Source organism: Falco punctatus (genome assembly GCF_963210335.1).
Source record: "Falco punctatus genome assembly, chromosome: 5".
Taxonomy (NCBI): domain Eukaryota; kingdom Metazoa; phylum Chordata; class Aves; order Falconiformes; family Falconidae; genus Falco; species Falco punctatus.
In genome coordinates, this window is record NC_137584.1 from 75,221,311 (window position 1) to 75,247,856 (window position 26,546).

The following is a 26,546-nucleotide window of genomic DNA, read 5'->3' on the forward strand; positions in this document are numbered from 1 at the left end:
GGCGGGGCGGGGCGGGCCCAGGCGGCGGCGCCTGCGCGGGCCGTGGCGGAGCGCCGCGAAGTTGCGCGGGGGCCGGGGAAGTTTCGGCGCTGCGCGGCGGCGGGGCGGTGGGCAGCGGCTCCCGCTCCCGCTCCCGCTCCGCACCCGCGCCGGCGCGGCCATGGCCTTCCGCCGGCGGGCCAAGAGCCACCCGCTCTTCAGCCAGGAGTTCCTCATCCACAACCACGCCGACATCGGCTTCTGCCTGGTGCTCGGCGTCTTCATCGCCCTCATGTTCGAGGTGAGACCCCCCCTCCCCGCCTCCGGCTTCCTCCGGGGGGAAGACACGGTCGCGGGGGGGGCGATCCCCCCCATCCCGCCGGGGTCAGCCCACCCCGGGCCCGCGGCTGTGTGCGTGTGTCCCCCCCCCCCCTGTGTGCACCCCCGCTGTGGACGGGATGTCCTGGGAGCCCCCCTTTGTTCTGCACGGGGTGCCCCCCCCCCCCCTTCCCCCGGCAATCTCCCCGGGGCTGTTTTGGCTCGGGGGTGTCCAGGGCACGGCATCCCGGCGAGGTGACCCCATCCTGCTTGAGTGGTGGCTGTGGGGTGCGGGACCCCTCCGTCTGGGGGTGCAGAGTGCCGCCCTATTTATTCCCCATCTCTCTCCTGCCATCAGAGAGATGTGCTCCCCCCCCGTCCCCCCCCCCCAATTCCCCATGGGCATCCAACCCAGCGGTGTCTTTTGGAGGTGGCACATGCTTCTGCCACCCCCAGCCCTGCCTGGGGTCCCTGGCTGCAGAAGGGGGGAGCACAGGGGGTGGCGAACGCCCTTCTGCAAACGCAGCACCACTGCTGGGGACGGTCCCTGCCCCATGCCACTTCCCAAGCACCGAGGGGTACCTCAGCCGCCCGACCACATGCAAGGAGAAAACAAGCCCTCACTGATATTTCCATCGATTGGAAATGGGAAAAGTATTTTTTTTCCTTTTGCCTTTTTTGGTTTTTTTTATAATGTTAGCCCTTTTCCAGATGTTTTCTCCACAGCTTGCTGATCCCGCGCCGTGGGACGAAGCACCAGGGGCTCCTGGGCCTCACGCAGATGCCGGCGGCTCCCCAGGCTTTCCCCATCCCGGCCGTCCCGCTCCACCCTGGGCCATGAGAAGGCATCCCTGCCTCCTCTGCGGGAAACCTTTGCCCAGTTGGGGTGGCCAGAACCCCCCGGGAAGGCCGTTGCCCCGTCACCGCCCCAGCGCCGTGCGGAGCCATGCTGGGAATGCCGCTCTCCCCCTGCTCCGTCTTTCCCTCCCAGCTTGCTTTTTCCTCTCCTCTTTCGGGGAGGAGACAGGGGAGGGCTGGAGGCCACCGCCGTGCAGCTTCGCTCGGCGCTGGGCACCCTATGCGGAGGCACCTCGGGCGGCTGCAAGTTGTGGTCAGCAGCTTGGGCCGGAGCGGACCCCCCTCCCCCCAGCATCCCCCGCACAAACCCTCCCCTTCAGCGCAGTGCCACGTTTCAAAGCAAATCCGGACGGGAAAGGGGTGGCCGGGGGGCCTGGCGGAGGAGGAAAGGCTCCTTCTGTAGCAAATCGCAGGAGGAGGAAATCCATTTCCTTAATACCCTCCCGGTGGCAGCCCCCTTCTTCTCCCCCCCCCCTTTTTTTTTTCTGCAAATGCATTGAATGAGCGAGTCGCTTCCATTGCACAAACCCCTTTCGATGTGCTTGTGTGTATGTATATATATATTTAAGGGTCAGAGGAGTTTCAAAACTAACCCAAGAGAGCCAGCTGTATTCCAAAGCCACATGCAAATGTTGCGAAGTTAGGCTGCAAGTTTCGCAGTCATACTTTAAAACAAAAAAAACCAAAGTCACGGAGGTTGCACCTCTATCGGTGTTTCTCCCCACAGATGTTTTTTTCAGGGTGCTGGTTCCAGTGGTTGTTTGTCAGGACTGCCATCCTGGAGAGGTGGTACCCAGGCTCCTGCTGCAAAGGCTTTTGGTTGGTGTGATGCTCCAAGGGTGGTTTTGAAATGTGATGTGATGAACCCCTGTGGAGGTGGCATCAGGGAGGGTTTTGTGGTGTTTCTGATTTTTTTCTAATGTCTTTTAATTAAATCTCCTCCAGTAGCTGGGAGGCAGCAGTTTCCCTGCCAGTGCCACCACTGTTCCGGCAGACCTCGGGGAGACGGTTGCTCACTGTGCCAGGGCGGCTTTCAGCGCTCCTCCCTCTGCGCTGCCCAGCTGCATCCCTGCCCAGCAGCACCATCCTGCATCTTCCCCTTGGCATAGGGTTTGGGACAACTCTTTTGGTCCTTGTAGATTTTTTTAGTCTTTATTTATTTATGTATTTATTCCTTCTGCTTTCTCTTCCTCTGGAGGAGAAATTGGGCTCTGCTCTTCCCCAGCCCTCCAAACCATCAGTGCCCGTTTACATCACCTCTGCTGTGAGTAGAGCTCGGATATTTCTGCCTTTGGACACCTTTTCAGTGCTTCCTCTGCAATGGTGGGGAGGACATGTCACTGTCCCTTCTCCTCCTCTTTCTCTCTGTCCTGCTTCCCATCCCACAGCCAGGCTCCCACCTTCCCTGATGCTGGTGGCCACAGCCAGGCTCAGGCTCAGCGGAAAAGGCCGAATCCTGATCACAATAGGCCATTTCCTGCAGGGGAGGTTTCTTCGGGGAGGCACAAATGATATTTTTAACCTTTTCCCAGGCAGCCCCCAGGAGTTGAGTGCTTGCTTGCACCGTCACCCTGCTCATGGAGATGCTCAAGGGCTGTTGCAGGTCTGTTCCCTCCCCAAGCATGATGCGAGGCATGCCTTGAGCATCCTTTTGGGTGTGCAACCTCTTCCATATCCAAATGGAGTGATGGCTCCACCAGCCTGGTAATTCCTTGGCTGTGAGGAGTGGGTACCAGTCGTATGGAGATACCATTCACATCTTGCTTGATGCTCAACTTCACTGCCAGCTGCGCCACTAGTGCCATCCCAGCTTCAGGGAGGGGATCTTGGAGCACAGAGAATGGCATGAGGCTGCTCACCGGTGTTACAGGTGTGTTGGGCTTGATTATTCGAGTATTGTGCACGTTTTAGATGATCATAGCATTGCTCAGGGAGGGCAGCCCAGGGCTTGGAGGGGGTGCCCTCAGAGAGAGCTGTCCTGAGTTGGGCACTGCAGGGGTTTCTGCCTTCCCAGCCAGCCCTAGGCCTTCAGGGTGTAAAAACACACCCAGTGATCATCTGTGTGGTGCCAGGGAGGGATTTTGCTCTGTGTGTGTGGCTGCTTCATTCACGAGCGAGCTGGAGGCCAAAAAGAAAAGTACCCCTTTTTTTTTTTTTGTCAAAAAGCATTTTAAGTGTGTATAGAAGTGTGAAACGGGTGCTCTCCATCCTTGTGCAGAAATCACTCTGCATATATTTTTCCACCCTGCTTTGCAAAAAAATGAAGCCAAGGCCAGGCTGGGTTTAACCTGCAGCTGCCCAGTGACCTGTGTCCTATCTGGGATGGCTACTGTGCGTGGTACCAGATCGATCGGCCTCGTGTGTAGGTTGAGTTCAGAGGAGACCTCACTGGTTTTGCGGGGGCGGGGGGGGTGGGTGTTCTATATCAGGCAGGGGCTGCTGTGATGGCCTCTGTAAGGTGGGGAAACTGAGGCTCAGTCTTAGTTCTCCTTTATGCCCAGAACTGGCTGCCACAAGCTCACGGACAAAGCTGGGGACAGCTCCCGATGCTTATGCACGGGGTGATGGTAATAGTTATAAAACATTGTAAGACACGCCGTGCCCTTGCTGCGCTTTCCCCCATGCACAGGGCTGCGGCCATGAGTCATGGTGTCCCAAACACCGGGTTGTGACACTGTCAAACGAAGGCGGCTGACGAATGAGCTGCTATTTCCAGGCTTCCTGCTAAATATACTTTCCCCTCCCTGGTCCCTTCTGTAGTACTCTGCAAAAATTAAGGCCTTCTCATCATTAACAAGGGAAAACAAACTGTGTTTCTGCCTCCCTTGGTCTTTGCCAGATGTGGGAGCTGAGGCACGCAGGCGGTTTAAAGGCGGAATAGTTGGGTAAGAGTGGGGAAGAAAAAAAGGGAAAAAAAGTAGAATTTAGGTCTGCTTTTAAAAAGAGAATAAACAGGAGGGAACGTGAGGCAATGATAATTGTGTCGTACCGGGGGACAAGCTTGTTTGAGGGAGCAGGGGGGCTGCGCTGCCCTCGGGGAGGCTTTTTTGTCAAAACAGGCTGTTTACTTTTGAAGGCTTTGGTCCAAAGTTTGGCCTTTAGTTTACATATAGGGCCTGTGTCAATCCATACCGTGGATCAACAAGTTTTTCTTTCAATAAACACTCCAGCTGGCGGAGGGAAAAAACCACCCTAAGTTGTGAGAAAAGCCTTCAGACAGCATTTTATCTTTAATTAGTTTGAGTTGTTTTTCAAGCCCTGGAAATATTTTCCCGGCTCAGACTTCAGAAACTCCCCCAGCCTCCCCCGCCAGGCGTTTGGAGCCGTTTCCTTCCTTCGAAGCGCTTTTAACCCAGGCAGGACCATGGGGGTGGCTGGGTGCCTGGGGGCTCTGGGGTGGGTGAGGACAGCACGGGCTCTGCAGATCACACTGCGCTGAGGCTTTGGGAAAGGGAACCGTGTTTTGTAGTGACCTGGTGCCTCTCTGTGAAGGGTGCTCAAAAATTACCCCTCCTGAAAATCTTAGGGTTTGAGAGTCGCAGAGGGTAGATTTTAGGAGAGGTGCTGAGCTGCCTGGATGTGCGTGCTTAGATGCCTTTATTAAAAGCTACTCGTGTGCCTGCAGAAGTGGGATTGGGAATTTGGTTTGGGCTTTTACAGGGAAAAAACCTAGATCTAAAAAGGGTGGGGGGAGCTTTGCTGGTTTGTATTAGGCAGCCACGCTCCAGGCTAGCGGGGGTGTGAATTTTTCTGGTCACTGCATTATCAGGGAGTAGATGCATAGTGGTGAATAGCAGATGCATAGTAAATGCATAGTAGTGCTGGGATTGTTTGGCTTTATCCGTTGCTCTGCCATCAAGGGCTGTGAGGTTGACGCGCCGATTTGATTTCTAGCCGTATAGCTCTGTGAGAAAGAGCCAAAGCCCTATCCTGGCTGCTCTGAGCATCGCAGGAAACTGTGGTCTTGATAGACACATTCAGTCTTGCCTCTTCACTGTCCAGCTGCCCTTTGGTCCTCGGGTTAGTGTCATTAACCACCAGAAACCCACTTGCTGCTGAAGATGCTGTTTGCTTTGCATGGCTGTAGAGAGCCCCTAGGGTAACTGCTTCCCAAATCTAGCTGGTTCAGGCACATCCCTCATGCCTGGCAGGATGAGGCCAGGATGAGTAGCATCTCCCTCACCCCCTTGGGCAGTGGTGAGTTGCATAGGGGTGCCCTTAATGCAGGACAGGGAGTGAACAAGGAATACACAGCCTTTTCTGTATGTTCCCCACTCAGCTTTTCCCATGCAGACAAATCCCTCTCCCACCCTATAAAAATCCCAACCCAAGTCATGGTGCTCTGTAGGATTTGGACATCTGGCTGCTTTGAGAAATGGCTGAAGAGGGGAAAACCAAAGAAGCAGGTCAAGGAAGTGGCCTCACAGCATCACCAAAAAGAAAAAAAAAACCACAAACCACCAACCTGGAGAGGCCCTATTCTGTCTCTGCCTGCTGCAGTTCTGTGGCAGCTCTGGCTCTGCTCACAGGAGCGTGCCTGGCACTTCCTTTCCCATACCAGCATCTTGTTTCAGAGCAAACAGACAGGGAGCGTCTTGTGCTTCTGAATAATCCTCATGTTGCTCTTCCCATTACAAACTTCTGCTTTCTTTGGCTGCCTGCAAAATGCTCAACGTGAGCTCTAAAGCTTTGCCATCCCCAGTGCTCAGTGCTCCTTCCTGAGCCAAGAAAACCTGGTTTCTGCCTGCAGGGGACCTGGAGGTGGCATTGCTGGAAGTCGTGGCTCAAGTGTTCCCCATTTTCCAGGAGGTTTAAGCTGCTCAGTGGTGGTTCTGTCTCTATGCGCTATGCAGGGCTGTATAGCTATGGGCGCACTGTGGGTGCTCCCGGTTGATGTGGTGGAGGGGATGCTGGGGGGGTTATGGCTACAGCGTGGGATTTGGGGGCCTGATGTTCACTTGATGGAGTTTAGCTGTGACCTTGGCCAAGTCATCTATCCCTCCGTGCCCGCTGGTAAGGGGTGTGTTGTGAGCAATGGCAAAAAGATGCAGGTCCCTCCGTGGATGTGCAAGGTGTCCTTCACCTTCAAGAGTGGAGGGATGTCACCAGTGTCCTACTTAAGGTGGCTCGTACCATGCATTCCGCGCTTCATCTGCCTTGGCTGCTAGAAACTGCCACTGCCTACCTGAACTGAGATGTCCTTGTGGCAGTGGTGGGGAGGTGGAGTTGAACCAGCCAAGGGTGTGTGGCATGACTGGGATGCTGGTGGCCTGGCAGGTGGTGAGTTTCAGAGGACAGAGCTGAGCTGGACCATAAGTACGCTGTTCTGGGTTCCCTGTGCAGTCGCACAAATGCCCACAAAATGAGATACAGTCTTTTGAGCCCTTGGAAAGCCCAAGGACACTTTGGAAATGCTGCCTTGGCTGTTAAAGTCCTGCTGGTGCCCACGGAGAAGAGGTGCGAGGGCGAAGGATGGAACCCTGCACACGTTCAGACATATCCATGGTCAGTGTGAACACTTTAAAGCTGGTTGTGGGAGAAAGGAACACCTTTGATGCCTGGGAGGAGACCTTCCCTCCATGTAAGGGCTGTGAGATGTCCAGACGTGGATGGGGAGGTTGGATGCTCCGAGGTTCAAATTTGGCCCCCGAAGCTGCTGCTGTGGCCCTTGGTGAGTGGCTGCAGGTGTGTGCTGGGGCTTCCCCATCCACCAAATGGAGAAGAGAGACAGTTTGTCTTTGGAAATCTGTCTCTCAGGAGCTTGCCTACATCCAGGAGGTTACATTTATCTTAGGCTGTAAAACATGTCTCACAGGCTTTAGAAAATAACCTGCTACCTCTCTGTAATGAAAGGTGAAGGGGTGCAGAGGTGGCCCACGAAGATGCTGGTGGTCCTCTGGCCCACAGGAAGCAAAGGCAGGTGTGGAGGTGGGACAGAGCATTGCTTGATCCTTGAGTGGATGGAGGAAACCTTCCTACCAGGCCCTCTAGAAAAGAAGACTAGGAGAGTCCTTGCAAACCATGTTGGGCCTGAGCACTGTGCAGCACTGCTCCCTCCCCCCGAGATGTTCCAGGCTCATTTTCTTGGACCCACAAGTCTGGCTTAGGGCCCCTTTAGCAGGTTAGGAGGCTTCATCTGGAAATGATGTCTTGTTTCCAGCTGTTTAAATGTCTGGATGTCAGCCAGATACTCGGATAGTTGTAAAATGTTCAGTGCCCGCTGCTGTTGGCACATCTGTGACACGGCCATCCATTTCTGCAGCATCACAGGCATCGCTGGCTTTGTGCATTTGTTTCATGCCCCGCACCAGCTTGTAATGAGGTTTGGATGTAGAGTCCAGGTCATGGTTGTGCTGTACTGCTTTGGGATGAAGCAACTTTGTTTTCCTAGCCAGCAAGGTTTGCAAGAGCCAGAAGTGTCTCCTTAAGCCAGCTTGAGGCCAGGTGATGCACTGTTTCCATTACCACCCCAAACTCTGCCCGTGGTCTCCATCTCCCTTGGCAGAGTGCTTTTTTCATCTAGTCCTCCTTAAGCAGAGCATTACATGTGGGATTTCTTTTTTTAAGTGGGGGAAAAAAATAAGAATCCCCGAACATCACGAAAACATGCCATAGAGTTTGCTATCCCCCAGCCAGCGCTGCAGAAGGATGGGCAGCGCTGCCTGCGCCAGCAGCAGGGAGCCGCCAGCCAGTTGCTCAATGCTCGTGGGGGCCGGATGGGAACACTTGGCAAAGCCCCACATTCCCCCCCTGCAGCTACATCCCACAAGATGTGAAGCAATATTTCCAGCAGGATTTTTAATAGCCTACAGCTCTGAAACAGTTGCAGCTACGTCTGTGTGAAATGCAGCTCAGCTCAGCATATTCATTGGCGGGCACAGGATTTTTTGGGGGCTGGTTGTATAAGGCTGGGCGCTTGTGAAGCATTGGAAGGGTGGCTTGAGGAGCCATCAGAAAGGTAAAAACCTCTAGTGACCTGCTGGCAGTGTGGGGTTGGACAGGATGAAGACATGTGTGGTGTTGGATGTCCGTGCACTGGATTTTGCTGTGGCCCCGGCTCGAGGGTGCATCAGTCTCGGAGATGCTGCTTTGGGGCATCCTGCAGATGTGCTGGGATGGGATGCTCTGCCCCATCCCCACAAAGCCTCCTGCTTCACTGCTGGGGAGGGTCATTCCTTTGAATTAAAAGCAATGAATGGAAGAGTGGGCAGCACAGCCCTGGTTTGCAGGGGGGCTGATGTCTCATCCCAGGCTTTTTTTTTCCCCTTTTCGGGCTAGCCTGTGATGCTGGACATTCAGCTGGGATCTTGTGCATGGTCCGTGCAAAGTTTAGCTCTTTTGCCAAAGCTGCTTCCCCCCCACCCCCCATGGGACCTTCGTGAGCACCTGCACGGTCTCCAAGGGGTCCAGCCTCCCTGGTCCCATGGCTGCTATTATTAGAGGACTCTCCACAAACATGCATGGGCTAAATCCATGTGCACCATGGGGCTTTGCAGCTCCTGAGCTTGCTTGGGTGCTGGGTGCTGCCCTCCCTACCCAGGCCAGGCTCCCAGTGTGGCTGCCCAGAGTGGATGGGAATGAGGGATGGTTTTAATTAATGGCCTGCTGGGTCTGGTTCCCCATGTCTCCCAAGCACCAGGTCGCTGCTACAGGTCTGTGCTACTGTAGGGATGTTCATCCTTGAGGGGAAGCAGGGAGCTTCCCCTGTCAGGTTGGCTGGTGGCTTTTATGGGTGCATTGCTTTTCCAGGTTTCTTCCTCTTTTATAATTACATTTCTCCTTCCCATATCCCAAGTCACTGTTGGCAAACCTCTTCCCTAGTGAAGCTGAAGCCTGCACATCTCCCTGGATGATTTTCCTCCCAGCAGAATAGGGAAAGGGACTAGAAGGTGGCAGAGGAATGGATTCAACAACTAATTTGCTTTTTGTTCCTCTCTGTGTGTCTTTGACAGGTTACAGCCAAGACTGCCTTCCTGTTTATCTTACCTCAGTATAATGTTAGCGTGCCTACAGCAGGTAAGAGATGCTTCTGCTGTGGATACCCTAAGGGGAGGGTCAAGTCATGGTCTGCCCCTAACCCTCACTGTTGGCTGGCCTGAGCTCACCCTCTGCTGATGCACACCGCTCGGGCCCTTGTCTGCTAGTAAAGGAAATCTAAAATATAAGATATGTGGAGGAAAAGCAAAGTTTGAGTGGCTCAGAGCACACTGTGTCTGCCAGCCCTCATACTGCCAGGATTGGGATGAAATGCATTCCAGGGGGTTTTAGGACTTCTTCTCTACCGTGTTTCTGCCATAGTCAGGCTGTTCTGCGCTCTGCAGAGTGAGAATTCTCCTCCAGGCCTGGTCAGGCAAGATCAGATTGCCTTATTGCATGCCCGGAGTAGCTCTGTGCCCTGCCAAGTAGCAGGAGGCGTTTAGCTCTTTGCTAAGCAGCAGGGGCTGTGCAGATAATTGCTGTCTTTATTTACTGGGGACGGTGCAAGGTGAGGGTGCGGAGATGCCCGTGGTGCACAGCATGCCTGCTCCGAGCAGCTGATGGTCCTGATGCACATGGAGAGTAATTCAAGGAGGGTCCAAGCTGGCACAGGTCCGGGTCTGATGGACCAGAGGATGTGCCCCAGGTCCCAACCAGAAGGCAGCTGGAGGCTCAGCCCCTGTTTGTATTTTGGCTGCTAGCAGCTACCTTCCTAGCCGAGAGCCCTTCTGGGGCTGGCAGCAATCTGGGCACTGGTGTGGGGGCAGCAGGGGGTGGTTTGGGTAAAGCCCTGGGCTCAGGATGAACCAAATGCCCCAGGCACAGAGCCTGGCTTGGTGGCAGAAAACTGCAGTTAATTAGAAGTGTTTGATTAATCCTCCAAGGGAGGAGCAGGATTGTTAAGATTAGTGAAACTATGATGAGGCAGACACGCGGAAGATAAAATGTCTGCCCCTTAAAATCTTTGAATGTTATGGTTGAAGAAATCACCCAGCTTCTAGATTAGATTGTGGTCTGTGCTCCCCTATGGCACAGTCCAGACAATTTCTGCTGCCACTGTGTTAAGGGATTTATTCTTTCCTGATGCCAGAAATCTCAGGGGGCTGCATAATCATGTCACCAGGACCAGGTACTGGGATATCAGTATAGGGCATGAGCAAGCTGAAGCCGTGAGGAGAGAGACCTTGATATAGCAAGCCTGCTCGGAGGAGGGGTTATTGCTCACCTGAATTTTTCCAAGGCTGTTTCACACCCCTCACAAGAAGGATGCTGTTGCCTGTGAGCTGGCAGATCTTGCTTTTGTCTCCCATGCCCAACGCACACACAGCTCCTGCTAGAGCAGCTTCTGAAATACCCTAGGGAGAGGAGGCAGAGCAGTTGCACATGTGCATAATATTATTCTCTTTAGACTTGCACTTCTATCTTTTATCTTGCACTGGGGTTGAGCTCTGTGATACAGGCAGTGTTTTACCTCTGGGTTTGCACAGCACTCTGCTGGGAACTCTTTAAGGGCAGAGTGTTTTCACATCCTTACGTCAGGTGTTTTCATATATCCTATTCAAATCTTATTCATGCACCTCAAATCTTAGAAATCTGAACTGAACCTTTGTGTGAGGGTAAACAGGGATGGTGACAGACAAGTCGCCTCCCAGCATTGATATTAGGAGAGGATGGATAGGATCAGGGTAAGGGAGAGCAGCAGCTGAGGGTGGGCTGAGCTTTGCATCACGATGCTTTCTGCAGCGTCCTACAACAGCAGCTTTCCCAATTCTGCTTCTTACCCATAAACTGCAGGGCTGCAAATAGCTGCCTAAATGCAATCGTCTGGGATATTTTGGGTGCTCCTGTTGCTCCAGAAGAGCAGGGCCTCCCATGGGTCCTATTTCTCATCAGTGCCACTGTCTCGATCTCTTAATAGTGCAAGGCATCTACATTTAGGCAGCTGAATCCTGCTGCAGCAGCTTTCAGGCATGAGTGGGAGAGACTGGGTGTTGGATGATAACTGGGGGGGTGGAAATCCCATCCCAAGCCTTCATGCTCCCAGTGGGCTATCCCTGATCCCATCACCTGCTTCAGCACTGCCTCCATGTCTTCATCCCTCCAGGCTGATAAGCTCCCATCTCCGCAGCTGGGCTATCCCCAGCCCCTCACCTCTGGCTGGGGAGGCTTGAGGTGTCCCGAGTGTCTCCTCCCTTGAGGTGTGTAACTATTAGAGGGGAAACCATCCACCCTCTGCCAATTAACTAACCCTGGCTAGAGCTCTTTCTTCCAGCCCTGTGGCAACTGGCACAGTCGTGACTTCTCTCTGCCTCCACCTCCCCAAGCTGTGTGTTGGGAATCGCCCACACACGCACACACACACTAACCCTTAAACCCTTACCTGGAAATCATTTGGGTCACGAGGATTTGACCCGCCGTTTGGTCTCTTTGCAGATGGGGAGCTGATCCAGTATCACTATGGGCTGAAGGATTTGGTCACCATCCTCTTCTACATCTTCATTGCCATCATCCTGCATGCGGTGGTGCAGGAGTACGCCCTGGATGTGAGTGCCATTTGGTGTCTCAAGTCACCAAGATATCTCAGCTACCATGGTGGCACATGATGCATCATGTTAAATGCTGTTCTGGGGGTGGTCTGGGGGTTGAGGTGGTGTTCTGGGGGCTGCTTGAGATGGGGGGGAGGAAGAGGAGGGAGGGTTGTTGACCCAGTGGCTCATGTTTTCTTTTCCATTTCTCTCCCTCTGCTACTTCCCAGAAAATCAACAGGCGTCTCCATCTCTCCAAGGTCAAACACAGCAAGTTCAATGAATCGGGACAACTGGTTGCCTTCCACCTCACCTCCGTGATGTGGTGCTTGTACGTTGTGGTGACGGTAAGGCACAAGGCTGGCTGGACCTTGGGTTCCCTGGGTGGGATTGGTGGTTTCTGGAGTGCAAAACCCCAGTGGCAGCAGAGAGTCCCCAGCTAGTCCCTGGGCCAAGATGAGCACATTTCGGCAAGTTTAGTTTTCAAGTGTGATGGGTCTTCGCAGCCACTGAGTGAGGGCAGCCTGGGGACATCCTTCTGCTTTATGCAAGGCACAAGCAAATGGGCTGTGAAATATTTTGGGAGCTGGACCCCAGAAATCCTTCCTGGCCCCATCACCTCCATCCTGTGCTCCGGAACCTGCCATCTTTCTCAGCGTCTTATTTTCCTTCTTATTTACGTCCAGTGCCTTGGGGTTTTTGGATGCCCTTTGCAGGGTTGTGGGGCTACTGGGCAGATGTTTGTGATCCCTTGCTTTGTGGTCCCTCTCTTGGCAAGATGGTAGTGATGGGATTGCTGAGAGCAGGGAAACCACGCTATGCCTTGCATTGTATTGGGGATGTTTCAACCCAAAGCAACGGGGTGAAAAAATGCAGAGTGAAAACATTTCATTTTGTGGTGTAAGGGGGAGGGAAGAACGGGCATCATTGGAGAGATCTGACTATTTTGGCAGTGTGAAGTGATTATGATGCTTTGATATTGGTGGCCACTGGGGACTAGCTGTGGTCACCAGCAGCACTGGGGATGTATGCTCAGGGGTAGGTCCCACTCAGAAGGTCCTGCCAGCCCCCCTTAGAGGACTACTACCCCCTTCCAGGCCAGCATTTCTGGGGATCAGCTGGCCCTACTGCCCCATAGGGCTGTGGGGAGGGAAGCTTTGGCAAAACAGTTGATGCCGCTGTTTGTTGGCTGCCCTTGCCCAGTGCCAGACCCATCCCTCGCCACGTGCAAAGCATCAGCCTCCTCTGCAAACCTCCATTCCATGACATGCTCCCCAGATGCCCCATGTGTGCAGAGGTGGTCACCATTTGCAGCACTTGCACTTCCCCTGGCTTCCCTCAACTAAATAAAAGGGCTTAGAGCAGATAGGGCATGGACAATGGTAACAGGTAGATGCTGGGCTGGATGAATTTCCCATGCTAGCATCTCTTGTGGCAGGAGCTGTGCAAGCATGGAACGAAAAGGGAGCCTCATCCCATAATCTGTCCTGCAAGCATAAGCCAAGAGGCTATAGGTGAATGCAGGCAGGTGGAAAATTAAACTATACAATGCATATTAAATTAATTTTTTTTAGGTGTTTTCTGTTCCCCTTTCTTTTCAGAAGTACTTCTTTTTGTTTAAGTGATACTTGGGTTGGAAATGCTGGTGGGGAAGAAGGTCCCCAGACCAGGCCCACAGTTGTTTGGCACCATGCTACAGGCATGTCGCCCCCACGGCTCCAGAGCATCCCTCTTGCATTGCCCAAACTCCATAACATGCTATCCTGAACTTGGGACTCTGTGCAATGGAGCAAGAAGCCTTCAACCCCCAGACACAGGGGCCTAATGAAACTTGAGTGGGGTGCTAGACACCTGTGAACATGGCTTTCACAAGGGACAAGGTTTTTACTGCAAGCTGAAAGGACTCTGGTGTCATCCCCAGTTCCTAGTTCTGCTGAAGCAGTAGCCCACCTCGTCGTAACCATGAGCTGCCTTCTTTTGCTGAAGGCTTGCATCTTTTCTCTTTTTCAGGAAGGATACATATCTAACCCCCGGAGTTTGTGGGAAAACTACCCGCATGTTTATCTTCCGTAAGCACTGACAAGGGCATTTTGTTCTTGGACTGACCACTTCCTTCCTCTATATGGTTTTCCCTGTGGCTGGGAGCAAGGCACTGACAGCGCAGCGCCCTGTGTACACACCCTGCTGCAAGGATGCTGCAGTGAGATCCCAGGGGATGGGGGGATATCTTGTTTGTGGCCCTGGGGAGGGGATTGCCGGAGGGTTTCCTCCATGAGGAAGGTCCTCTGGGCTTGGTTACTCATTGTGGCTGCTTCCTGCTTGCATCACCTTGGGCAAGTCGCTTCACTGTTCATTTTTCATGGTAGAAATGAAGTGGGAGATAGTCCTCCCTTCTTGGGTTTTTGCAAGAGCGAGGCTAGCTGAGAGCATGGAGACCGCAGCACGAGTGTCTGGATAAACTCTGGGCATAACTAACTCAGCTCAACATATAATTTCAGCCCAGAAATGATGCCTCCTAAATCCCGTGGCTTCAAAGCGGTGGAGGGATTCCCCAATGCTTTGTGGCCAGACTCCTTCCCTGGTGCCCAGGTCCTTGGGGTCCTGTTGTGCCCCAGGATGGCTCACGTGGCTTGTCCCTGCATTTCAGGTTCCAGGTGAAGTATTTCTACCTGTGCCAGCTAGCGTACTGGTTGCATGCACTGCCAGAACTCTACTTCCAAAAAGTTCGCAAGGTGAGATTCAGACGGGTATTCCCACGCACGCTGGGGATGCTTGAGGTGGTTTGCTCACTGACATTGGGGAAAGTGAGCTTTGGGAGAGTGCAGGTGAAGAGGGACAACAGTTAACGTGGTTTTCTGCCCCTGCCAGGAGGAGATCCCCCGCCAGCTGCGGTGCATCGCTCTCTACCTGGTGCACATCGCCGGCGCATACCTCCTCAAGTGAGTTGGCTGCCTCAGCATCCCATCCCACACTGTGCATGGTGCTGAGCAGGTTCTTTCGCAGTGCTAGTCACCTGGGAAGCCTCAGCAGGGCGGGGAGCTTAAAAGGGAGCAAAGGCGAGTGTTTGAAAAGCAGATTGTGTTGAAGCTCACCTCCCGACTGTGGGCCATTAGTCAGACCGCTTTCACAGACGCACAGAGCTGGTTTTGAAGTTCAGTGATGTTACAGGAGTGCACAGGCAGTCTGTTCACAGGGCATTGCAAAGCAAATGTTAACCAAGGACCCAAAATGCAGGCTGAGAGGTGCATTCCCCCTGGGTGTGGGAAGCACACTGGGGTGCTCTCTCAGCACGGCATGGCCAGGCAAGCTCTTATTCTTCCTCTGAGTGTGTGCACAGAAGAGCATTGCCAGCGGTTAGGGGTTTGTGTTGGATCCATCCCAGCTGTGCTACTGGTTCAGTCTGCTTTGATGTTTTGGGGGCAGGGATTCCCCCCGTGTCAGTCCTGCCCCCACTGTTGCAGAAAGGTCCTGCTTTGGGCTGGTGCTGCAGCTTGGGGTTGGCAGTGGAGATGCTGTCGCTGGATATGAAGAACTGAGTTTGACCAGCCCAGTGATGCTTTATTTTTTTTCTTTCTCCTCCCTACTAGCTTAACCCGCTTGGGGCTGATCCTCTTGCTGTTGCAGTACTTAGCCGAATTCTTCTTCCACATGGCCCGGCTGGTCTATTTCACGGATGAGAACAACGAGAAGCTGTAAGCAGGCGAGCTGGCTGTGGCTTCCATCCTCCGGTGTCCAAGAGAGCCATCAGCGTGACCTGGGGGTTGCTCTCACTTTCCAGCTCAGCGCTGGAGGCTGCTCCTGCTGACACCTGTGCTTGCTCTCCTGCAGGTTTAATGTCTGGGCTGTCGTGTTCGTGGTCACCAGGCTCTTCACCCTCACCTTGTACATCCTGGTCATTGGCTTTGGGCTGCCACGAGTGGAGAACCAGGCCCTGGACCCCGAGAGAGGGAACTTCTTCAGCTTTCTTTTCAACAATATCCTCTTCAGGTAGCAATGTCACCTAATACATCTTTCTTGGTTGTGTTATCCCAAGGTGGGTTTTGCCAAGTTTGGAAATGCTGGTGGGGATCTGATCTAGGTTCCCTTTAGAGAAAGTCCTGACAAGCTGGGAGGGTGTGGAGGGAGCAGAGCAGGGTTAAAGGCTACAGAGCCACAATGGAGGGGAAAAGCCAGCAGGTAAGTTGTTCACTGGGTGAAGTTATAAAGCATGAGTCTACCTTAAAGAAATGCTTACAGGTTTTCCCTTCTGCACCTGTAACTGCGTTTACACAGATGTGGTCACTGAAAAGGTGTTTTCCGTTCTGCTAGGACATGTTTTGCTGCCTGTTGACATGGGAAGCGGAGGATGGGATAGGTTCCTCATGTCTTGCAGTCTCTCTGTCAAGACTGGGAGCCTTTCTCACCCATACAGCAGCTGTAGGTTCAATTCAGAAGTTCCTAGGACAGGTGCATGGTCATTCCCAAACTTTTTGAAACCACGGACTGCTGGCACACCTGAAGATTTGGAGGATTTTTTAGCTGCCTTCCAAGCACATCCACCTTTTAGTTGTATGGAGCAACTGGGGACATCTTGCCCTGTGCAGTGGTTTGGGCAGTGCTGTTTGGGATGATCCTGTTAATCCGTTTGTGCCCTAAAGCCTTGAGTCAGCAATGCCGGGAGCACATGAGAGCTTTATGGTGGGGAGGGAAAGGGAAGGGGCTGCCCTGAGCTCAGGGGGTGGCTGAAAGTAGAGATGGAGGGACGATGCCTGCCTCGGGTGCTCAGTGCAGCCACGCAGTGGCACCTCAGCTGGAGCCCTGCTGTGGGTGGAAGGCTGGGCTTGTGGTGGCCTCACTCCTCTTCTCAGCCTGCCTCTTCTCCGCCCCTACCAGAATGAGTGTGCTGCTGTTGGTGTGCCTCTTCCAGGCCTCGGTGATGTGGCGCTTCATCCACTTCCAGCTGCGGCGCTGGAGGGAGTACTGGAACGAGCAGAGCAGTCGGAAGCGAGCCGCTACCGCCGCCAGCAGCAAGCAGCAAGCCAAGCCACTCAAGAGGGACTCGGGTGAGTGCTGGGACTGGTGTGTCATGGGGTAGCACCGTGGGAGGCATCAGTGCTGTGGTTCAGCATCCCCTCAGCAGGCTGCTGCCTGTGCAGGCAGTGCTGTGGCTCGGTGCTGAGCCCAGCGGGTCCCCAGCAGGGTCATGCCATGGTGGGGGCCTTCCCTTGCCTGTGGGCCAGCCCCAAGAGAATGAAGGGTTTGACCTGTGCAAGGGACAAAGTTTTCTCCCTCCATCCCCAGGTTACCATGAAAACGGAGTGGTGAAAGCAGAGAACGGCACCTCGCCACGAACCAAGAAGCTGAAATCGCCGTAGAAGCAAAAGTTTGTCTCCTGGGGAGGAGGGCGAGATACCGGGACTTAGAAGTGGCCCCTCCTCCTGGTCCTTGCGAATGTCGTCTTGAATGGCTTGGAAACCAGTCATCTTCCCAAGGTGTCTCTCGCTCTCCTCCCTTCCTTTCTTGCTCTCTTGAACCATTTGCAATAAAACCAAAAAAGGTCCCTTTCCCCTGCCCCCTTCCCCTCGTAGGAACCTTTTCCAACCCTCCTGGTTTTGCCTTCCTCTGTTTCATCGTAAATCAGCGTGCAATTTTTTTTTTTTCTTTTCTATTTTAGTGTTTGGTTATTTTGGATTATTGTTACAAATGCATTGTAGGTGGTTCCAAACAATCCTTTTTTTCTTCTGTAGCATGTTCCTCCCCTTTCTCCGTGGTGCTTCCCTGAGCCCCTGGGACAGGGCCATGGCAGCTTGAAGGCACCACATGTCTCTTAGGGGAACAGGCTCCTGGGGGATTGCGCTGGGGCTCTGTGACCCTGAGGCTCAGGGGTGGTTTTGGGCAAGGGTTGCCACTCCTGGGGCATGTCTGGCCAGTGCTTGCCAAGTGCCTTAGGATGGTGCTGCTGCAAATAGCAACCAGGGTCTGCGGGAGGAACCTTAGCTGTGTCTTGTCTCATGGTGGACCTCTCGTTAAGTGGGGTTTTTCTGACCCCTGGATTTGAGCTAATTCTAGCTCAAATTCACCTCCTAGCCTTTGCTTGCCCAAGCTCTTCTGGTACAGCTGGGTCTCTTACCCTCTTTGCTGCAGGGGGTGAGCTGCCCTGTAGTTGTTCTGGACTTCCCAGCCCCAGGAGCTGGGCTCAGGGCTCTGCAGCTTGCAGTGCCTTGTCGTGGGGCAGCAGCATCCTCAGGTCCATATGAAACCTTGAGTCCTGCCCCACTCTGAGTGGTGGCCTGGCTTGTGGCAGCCCAGGCCCTTTGCCAGTTGGTGTGTGCCTCATGGACCTGGTGTTCTCATGGCTCATGACCATGTCCAGGTGACAGACTAGCTGCTGCAAAGGGTTTTTGCATCAATGGGACTGTGGCCCTCATGCTGTCACCTTAGCCTTCCTCATCCCTACCGTACCAGTCTGGCAATGCCATCGGCAGCCACCAGCTTCACTCTTTGTTTCCAAAGGATACAGAGCTTGTATCCGCCGAAGGTGCTATCAAATGCAGGGTTTCTTCCAAAAAACTTAGCCCCTTCATCCCTTCTGAGCTGTGAATGAGATAACAGGGAAGGGAAAGGAAGCCGGGGCTGCAAGGAGCAGCTTGCATATTAGGAAAAGCTTAACTTGTGACGCATAGCTGTTAGCAGATGGAGTTGTCTCAAATCTACCTCAGAGGCCATCTGTTGGTTCAGACCACTCTCCCCTCTTGCTCCTGCCTGCTGCCACCTATATCTGCTGGCAGGAGATTTCATGGGAACCCCAGATCCCACCAGCTCAGTCCCTTGCTGCTTTGCTGGGGAGCAGCATCTCCTACCTGGGGTTTCATGGGTCAGTGCCGTCTCACTGAGCTTCTTCGGGGTGCCGTGCACTGCTCTAGGTTTGGCTGGCTTGCAGTGGATGGGCACCTCACCCCACAGCTCTCCTCTGGGGCAGTTTCAGTAGCCAGGCTTTGCTGTTGGTGCCTCTTGTGCAGCAAAGCCGGCTGTAGCTTTAGTTCTGCTTCGCCACAGCAGGAACAAGCGAGCAGTGTGCTCCCCCAGCTGGGTGAGAAGAAGGGGGCACAGATTTGGGGGGAGCGTGGGGTGCTCTTCAATATGCAATCCAGGATTGAGGTCCACCTTCCTTGCGGGTGAGGGAGGCACGTTGTCCTTAGCGTGCCATTTGCTCAGCCCTTGGAGCAGCTGAACTCTGGCTCTTTCTGAGTGCAATCCTAGCTTGAGGCTGGCACAGTTGTCCTTTGCATCATTCATGTTTTGAGGAATGGGTGACAGTTGATTTTCTGCCCCTCTTTGAGTTGAGTGAGGTGTTTTATCCTCTTTCTGTAGGTGCCTGTTGTTCTTTCCTCCCCCTCTTGTTGAGCCCCAGCTAACACTGGGCACCGGAGGGAGAAAATGTGCAGGGACACGAGGACAGTTGGTCATCTCCACAATCTCTTGAGTGTCAACTGAGAGATATTGGCAGGAGAGGGATTCCCCCTTTTCCAGGGGAACTGAGGAAGGAGACTTTGGAGCAAAGGCCTTGACAGTATCTTGCAATTGCTCTTCATAGCCCTTGCTGGGTAGATAATGCATGTTTTGGCTCAGAGGCAGCCACAGTACCTGTGGTGCAATGTGATCAGAGGGGGAAAAGAGCTTTACATTAGGGAGTATGTGGAAAAGGTCTAGCGTGAGAGGTTTTGTCTTTCTACTGCCTCTTCCCATCCCCAGGCATCCACTGTCACGTGCCCTCTGATAATAACCGCTGGCCAGCATCTCTCCAGAGCCTCAGCCGGTCCTTCCTGCAAAGCCGGTGGCTCACAGCAGCTTTGACTCTGTTAACAGGTGACACATAATGGTCCCCCAAAAAACAGGCTGCTGAATGATTCCTCCTCCTGCCTGCTTTGCTTCAGGCAGCTTTTCCACTCACAAAATCCTGCATCTCCATACAGTAGCTAATTATGCTTTGTATCCCAAGTGCCTTATGTTGCCATGTAGTCTCTTGTATGCTTGATCTGTGTACTATATCAGTAGCTGAATGCCCTCCCTCTTTACAATGTATGTACAACATATGCTACAACTATGTGTTTTTTGGTTTCTTTTTGATAGAGCTACCAGTAAAAGGGACAGTTTGTTTTGGAAGCCTTTCCATGTGTTCTTTTTTTAAAAAAAAAACTTATAGATAATGGGGCTTTTTTGCCCTCCTCTGTATTTAGTCCTCAGAAATCCCCATCCTTCTCTTGTTACACCCAAATGTGGCAGGTTTAGGTATTTTTTTGAGCTGAGCCTTTGTTGTAAGGCAATATGTGCTGTCACCCCAGAGGTTTGCAATCCACCCTCCACTGGCGAGGCTGCCATGGGCTACTTCTATCTCTGTCCAGTGTGAACACCATCCCCTTGGCTGCAAGCCCGCAGTAACTGCTTCTACATCCATGTCATTTCTCAGCAGACCAAGCCCTCTTGTTAGCCCAAAGAGCTTTTTCTTTCCCAAACAGAGTATTTTCATTGCAATCCCTTAGTGGTCAAATTTTCCTTGACCGCTCTGCTTACAAAGATGCCACAAGCTCACTTTCCTTGAGTGGATGCTTTTCTCGTGCCCCATCTTGTCAAGCCCTGTGTCTTCTGCAAAAAAATTCCAACCCCAAACAGGAGCTCTTGTCCACCACAGTGCAGAAAGCGTTAGAGACTATGCAAAACTACAAGTCCTTATGACACTATTGCTTGCACCCTTCTTCTGGGCTTGAGGCTGCTTTTGTAGTCTGTGTCCATTATTCAACCTAAGAAGGTCGGGGATTGAGGAATCTGTGATTTTTTGGTGTGAAGCCTGATGTTTTCCTGCCCTAGCCTAGAAGAGCTATGGAATACCAGGAGTAGTTCTCTCTTTTTGTCTTAGATAGTTGGGGAATGAGCTTGGGAAGAGAAAAGGGGCATAGGAAGAACAGATGTAGCATTTCACGTATAATTTTTGAGTGACTTATGTTATGGGGCATTACAGTTGTGTTGGCTTTTTTGTTTGTTTGTTTAGGATTCTTTCTTCTTACTCATCATCTTTGGGTTAGTAGTAAAGAAACCAAGTTCCAGTTCCCCTGTAGGTCCCCTTACCCTTAACTCACCATTTAAAAATGTATTTTTGGTAGGCTTCCTGGTTGGAGGGAAGAACGACTACCCTAGGATGCCTCCCCCTTGCCTCCAAGTGACTCTTGAAGCCTGCAGCTGCCCTGCCTTTGCTGCAGTGCCTGGGGGTGTACAGCAGCCTCAGTCTCTTGCCTTAGATGAAGTCTTGGTAGCCGGACCCCGACTTGTGTCAACAGTAGATGGAGGTTGTGGGGTCTGATTTACAGCCTTCCCGTAAACCTCGTGTGCGTGTAATAGACTGTTTGATGGGTAGGTTTTATACTCAAACAATGAAGTATGTTACTTCGCCTCAGGGCTGGGGCAGGGGTGGTGTTGCCCACAGCAGGGAAGAACGGCTGTTGTAAAAGCCAGGCAGAGGCACGGCATTTTTCTTTGAATATGTTGAACTCGATGGACCAGACTTCAGCAAAGGAACTTGAGGAAAAATTCTGTTCTTCCATATTTATGCTTTAGTGCAAATTTCCTAATTTTGGAGGGGGTGGGGGGAAGTAAGAGTCTCTGATATTTTATCCTGTTTGTTTCATTCTCCCTGTCACTTAAAGTTTTTTGTATGGATTTTGTCTGTTGCTGTTTGTTGTTAAATGACTTTTGTGCTACACTCAACAAAAGTATTTTTCTGAAATAAATAAATAAAAAGCATAGATTCTTCCATTGCTGCTGTCGGCTGATGCTTTTAGCACTCTGCAAAGCTGTATGCATTGCAAAGCAGGCTGTGATGGGTTGTACTTTCTCTCCTGCTGTACCGGACTAGTCTGTTCCCTTCGGCGCAGCATCTTGTGTCCTCGTATTCTCCACAGCTGGGTTTCATCTTCTTGCATTTCCCATGTTTTCAGCACAGGCAGCTGCTTCTGAGTTAGTTATCTGTGGCTGCCTTCATCACTGGGAGTGGAGGATAAGGGCATTTGTAGGGTATGATTTATCTGATGTGGTTTAGGTGCATACTTTATGGTGAGCTAAATTGTATACTTTCACAGCTGGCCCTGGGCATACTACATGATTTGGCTGAGTATTAAGTTAGGTTTGCAGCACGAGCAGAAAACAGTTTCTTTCTTTTCTAAAGCCTACAGCTCCAGTAATTTCATCTGTAAATTCTTGGTCTCTGGGAAAGCTGATTAGGATCGCATTTAAAAGTTAGCCTTTGTCTGCTGATGCTTGGAAGGCACACCTCATGCAACACCAACCCACACTTTGAAATCCAACGTGGACCAGAGAGAGCTGTGGCGATTCTTGGTCAGAGTGAGCAGCAGCACAGAACGGGCCCAAAGGGAAGAGCGGTGACCCTTCTGAACAAGGGGAGACAGGAGGGAGCTGTCATGTGGAGACTCTCGGCTGTCTGAGGGGAAGTGAGGATCCACAGCACAAAACCTGATTTAAATAAGCATTTTATTCCAAAGAGCTTTGTTCTCAACTGTGTGCATGATAGCTGCCTTTCATATGTGCTCAATGGCAATACCTTGGCAGGTGTCATTTGGGGTGAGAAGGTCCCTGCCACGTTTACCTTCATGGAGAGATGAGCAATGTGACTCTTACGTGGAGCACAAGTGTCATAATCTATTGCTATGCCAACTGCCAGTTTTCCCTTTTCATTGGACCTGTCTGGTAAGATGACAGGTTGCATAAAATGGGTTTAGATAGTATCTCAGTCCTAAAACCATTCTCCCAACCTTTTGTTAAAAAATGCAAAGCTACTGGCAGCAGATTTCTGTACAGACCCCTGCTGTCTCCATAGCTATATGAGAACTACACTCACCACTCGTTTTCAAGTAAAACCAGAATCACACTTTGTGGAGTTCCCCCCCCCCCCCCCTTTAGCTATTCCAGCCACTGAGGTACTTCTGTTTAAAGCAGATTTATTAACAATTTTTAGCAGCCATGCATAACTCGCTTACATTCAGAATAGCAAGTGTGAGTTTATCGCATTCTATGGCAGGACTGTTAGATCTTCTTGCAATGCAAATAACAATTTAAACTGGCAGGTTTTGCTGTTTGGAGGTGAAAGGCCCCTTTCAACTCTAAGAGAAATCTAGAGTAGTTATCACTCCAGGCTTTAGAGAGCTTAACTCTAGCAAGCCTTGCTGCACTGCATTAAAAAGTTGTGAGATTAACAGGAGAACCTGGCTTTGGTTCTCCAAAGTGGTTTTTTTCTCCTGTGAGTTTCATTTCAATATCCAGCAGTTTTGAGGTTGAGTTTTGTGGTAACTAAAAGGGCAGGGAGAGGTAAGGAAGGGGAAAAAAGTTAACAAAGTGAGGGTGAAATCAGCTCACTTTAGTGAGGATGGAAAGGGGAGAGTGAGTGAAGCAACATGAAGACTGGATCATCCTTTTTGAAGTTCAATGTCTTACGTCAGCTAAGAATTTTATTGCTGATCTTGTGCTTCAGCTTCTGGGCAAAGTTCACGAGGGGAAGGCTCTGAGGAAGTCATGGTAGTTCATCTTGTCTTCTCCACATGAACATAGGTCAATCACCTGGGGGGGGGGGGAAACAACCACAAAATAAACACCATAAAGAGTTGGAAGAAGCTGCAAATTTGTTTTTTTTAGGGGAAAGTGCCCAGAGGTACTCCTTTTGCAACAGAGCAGAAGATCTAACTCCCCTGTGCAGAAGAGCCTCCCACCTTATCATCCTGAATCACAGGTAACCTTGAGTGCTTATAGATGACACTAATCTATGCAAGGAGAATAGTTAAAGTGTTTGAGTTTAATCCTGATTGCCTTCACAGTATCACCACAGTGGCAACATGTCACAGCACTCTCCAACTTATCAAGCTGCAACAAGGTCTTTTACCATCTCATACCAGCATAGTCTTCATGCCAGTCCCTCTGCTGCCTTTTCCCTCATCTCACCTCATCCAGGGCATGTGTTCTCTCTTCTTTTGCTTCTTCCTCCCTCTGCTTGCTGCTCTCTCTTCATTGGGTCTCAACCACTTAACCAGCCACACCTGCACCTTGTCTACATCGGCCAACCCACCACCCCTGAAGCCAGCCCACAGTTGTATATCATCAATGCTAATTAACCCAGGTTCATTCCTACACTTCCCCCCCCCCCTTTTTTTTAACATTTCATACCTTATATTTTTAACAATCATTAAAACCCTTTTACAAACAAATTTTTCATACAGTCCTCTGTAACTCCTCTAGAGCAACAGATCCACAAAAACCTGAAGTATGACACAGACTGACATAGGCTACAGCAAATCTTTCAGAAACCCCATAACAATCCCTGCCAAAAGTGGGATGAGGGCAGCATGTCTGACCAGTTACTGTTCACTGGTGTCGCTTTGGTGTGTGCACATGGCATAAAGTGGAGACACAGATAATTGAGCTCAGCGACAGCCCTACTAATGAGCCAGTTCTGGTATCCGTGCCTGACCCTGCATTGTGTTACAGAGCTATATCCTTTGTGTGCTTAAGGGGAAGAAAGAGGGCTTTTGTTTCTTTAATTGCATAACTAATCTCTTTCTGACACCCAGGGAGATGGAAAAGGTCTAATATCACAGTTCCTTGAAAGGATTCTTCTTTCCCTTGTCGCCTGGAGACAGATTTACTAGGGTTGCTCGTGTGACTGACAGCTGTGCTCCTCTCCAATCCAGGCAGTAGTTATCTGCCATATGTTTAATTTATAGCACAGCCACAATTCTGAGGGCTCTGGGCACACTCTTATTAAGATCTCAAGAGAGAAGAGGATGCCTCTAGTGTATAGGTCCTAGATGGGTATTCAAACGTGGGGGTTTAGCCTCAATTGTCACAGGTTGTCCACATGCTCTTGGGCATGTCACTTCATCTCCCATTCTCAGAGTGGAAGCGGGAAGGGCTGCCACATTGTAAATTCCTCAGGGCAGAGTGGTCTCCGATGAACTCTAGAACAGCAAAGCCCTGGGTGCTGGTCAAAGGCCTTTATTCAGTGCACATTCAGAGACAAAAATACCCTGCCTGTGCACCTTTCTAACCACAGCTGTGATGCTCACAGTTGACTGGTTTAGGAATTATTTTTTTTTTTTAATCAACGGAAATACTCCCTCTGGTTTCTAGATTTATTTAAATTCTGAGTCTGCCTCTATTGGCCACTAACCTACTGCATATCACATTATGCTAAAAAGCATCGTTGCCAGTCATATTCCTAAAACGATCCTCCATCCCCACTACATGATTTTTTCTCTTCAATTCCCCTCACGTTTTCTGCTATGCAGACTGTGATCTCTGTATGCTGTTGCTCACAGTGCCCAGCAAGCCTATGTTTTAGTTGTGTTAACCAAGTGGTTATGATTCTAATATTTTTTTTTCTATAATACTTAGTTCTCAAATCTTCAGTTCAGTTGCTGTAAAATCCAGAATGCATCTAAGCTTTCCTATGGCTCATTCCCTAAGCTGTCATCAATACTCAAGACCAGGTGTGCTTAAGTCATGATACTCAGAAGCACTGCAGTACCCTATGCCTGATCTCTATCATGATATACAACCTCTACTGCTCATCTCTGAGACCAGCATGGCAGCAGGCATTTCCAGGCTTCATGTAATAGTGCAGCCAAACACCAGGCTGCTCATCTAGGGGGCAACCTGGGTACATTTCTGCCCTTTACTCAGAGGACAGCAATTATATCCTCCTTTAAGACACAGACTCAGTCCAACAGCTCAGAAGCCTTTCTGAATTGGGACTCTCTTGCCCTTTTCTTGAAGCTCTTCTCCTTTGTAGGGTAAAGGAGCTGTTGGTCTCACCTAGCTAGGGTTTGTTTGTAGAAGATCTTTTGAAAAAGCTATAGGAGGGGAACTCAGGATGCACAGTGCCCCTTCCTTCTGACCTTGTTAAGAAGAACGGTGTTGGTCGGCACACTCAAGCTGTCACAAAGGGCTAAAAATTTTGTTTTGTCCAGGACGCCAGAGCCATCCTTGTCACACTGAAGAAATGCCTCCCAAATGTTTTTGTTGTTCAAGTACTTATGGAGCTTCAGCTCTTCCTGAACCTGCACAATTAATTCATCCAGTTCCTGCTTGTTGGTCCCAAAGGTGGGGATGTCACTGTAGAAGAAAGGAAGAACAAGATTTCATGTAAAAGCTACTTCTGGCAGCCTTACTGTGACACTTGTGTGCTGGCTGCCCACCACGGCTGGCCAGACTGTATTTCTGAATACTCAGCAGGCTTCTGGGGTGCTTGATTTTTATGGCAAGCTCATCTCATCTTGGACTTGGAGATGAAGCTCAGTCTTGATCTTGGATCTGCAAGTTCTCTGGGACAAGGAGTGTTTGCTCATGTGCTCCATACAGTCCCAGGAACTGTATGCAACTCTATTTTCAACCAAAGGCCTTGAACTTGATATTAAATGACTCCAAAGTGTGTTTTGAGCTAATAGGGTTGTTACTGATTCACCCAAAATGGGTCCAGACAGCTAAAAAAGATGTGGTCCGGGGTTTGATGGGCTGATAAGCACAGCCAGAACAAATGGAAAAAAAAAGATTCCACCAACCCTCTGCTGAGCCTGCAACCATCTAGTGGCACATGGAGATACTGTTAGCAGCATCTGACACAGTTAACTGCTCTCTTTTGAGAAAAGATGACTGCATCCATTTAGCTGGAAGTGTCTCTGTTTCTGAGCCAGAGCTGTCTCGCAAGGCTTTTGGGTCAGCAGCAGTCACGACGTCATACTGTACATACCTGACCCTCTCTGTATGTGCCCAGACACAGGCTCTTGGAGCTGAATAATCAGCTGAGCAGCCATTAGACAGCGGGCTGGAGCCCATGGAGGCTGCTGGAAATGCCCT

The 26,546-nt window shown here is 51.2% G+C and overlaps 2 protein-coding genes across 2 annotated transcripts in view; one reads left to right on the forward strand and one right to left on the reverse strand.

Annotated features, from left to right (window-relative positions):
* TRAM2 (translocation associated membrane protein 2) lies at window positions 1-21,443 on the forward strand. The gene is made up of 11 exons (XM_080389597.1): window positions 1-280; window positions 9,108-9,171; window positions 11,566-11,675; window positions 11,888-12,004; window positions 13,668-13,726; window positions 14,305-14,389; window positions 14,526-14,596; window positions 15,245-15,349; window positions 15,486-15,644; window positions 16,530-16,699; window positions 16,938-21,443. Exons 1-11 carry the CDS (start codon window positions 161-163, stop codon window positions 17,009-17,011), a joined length of 1,134 nt encoding a protein of 377 aa, XP_080245723.1. The 5' UTR covers window positions 1-160; the 3' UTR covers window positions 17,012-21,443.
* The window catches only part of EFHC1 (EF-hand domain containing 1), a 24,991-nt gene continuing 19,657 nt past the window's right edge, over window positions 21,213-26,546 (reverse strand). The window contains exons 10-11 of the mRNA XM_080389594.1: window positions 25,589-25,805; window positions 21,213-23,258 (exon numbers count right to left, since the gene is read on the reverse strand). Of these exons, the coding sequence (XP_080245720.1) occupies window positions 23,187-23,258; window positions 25,589-25,805 (289 nt within the window). The 3' untranslated portion in view covers window positions 21,213-23,186. The remainder of the gene's footprint in view (window positions 23,259-25,588; window positions 25,806-26,546) is intronic.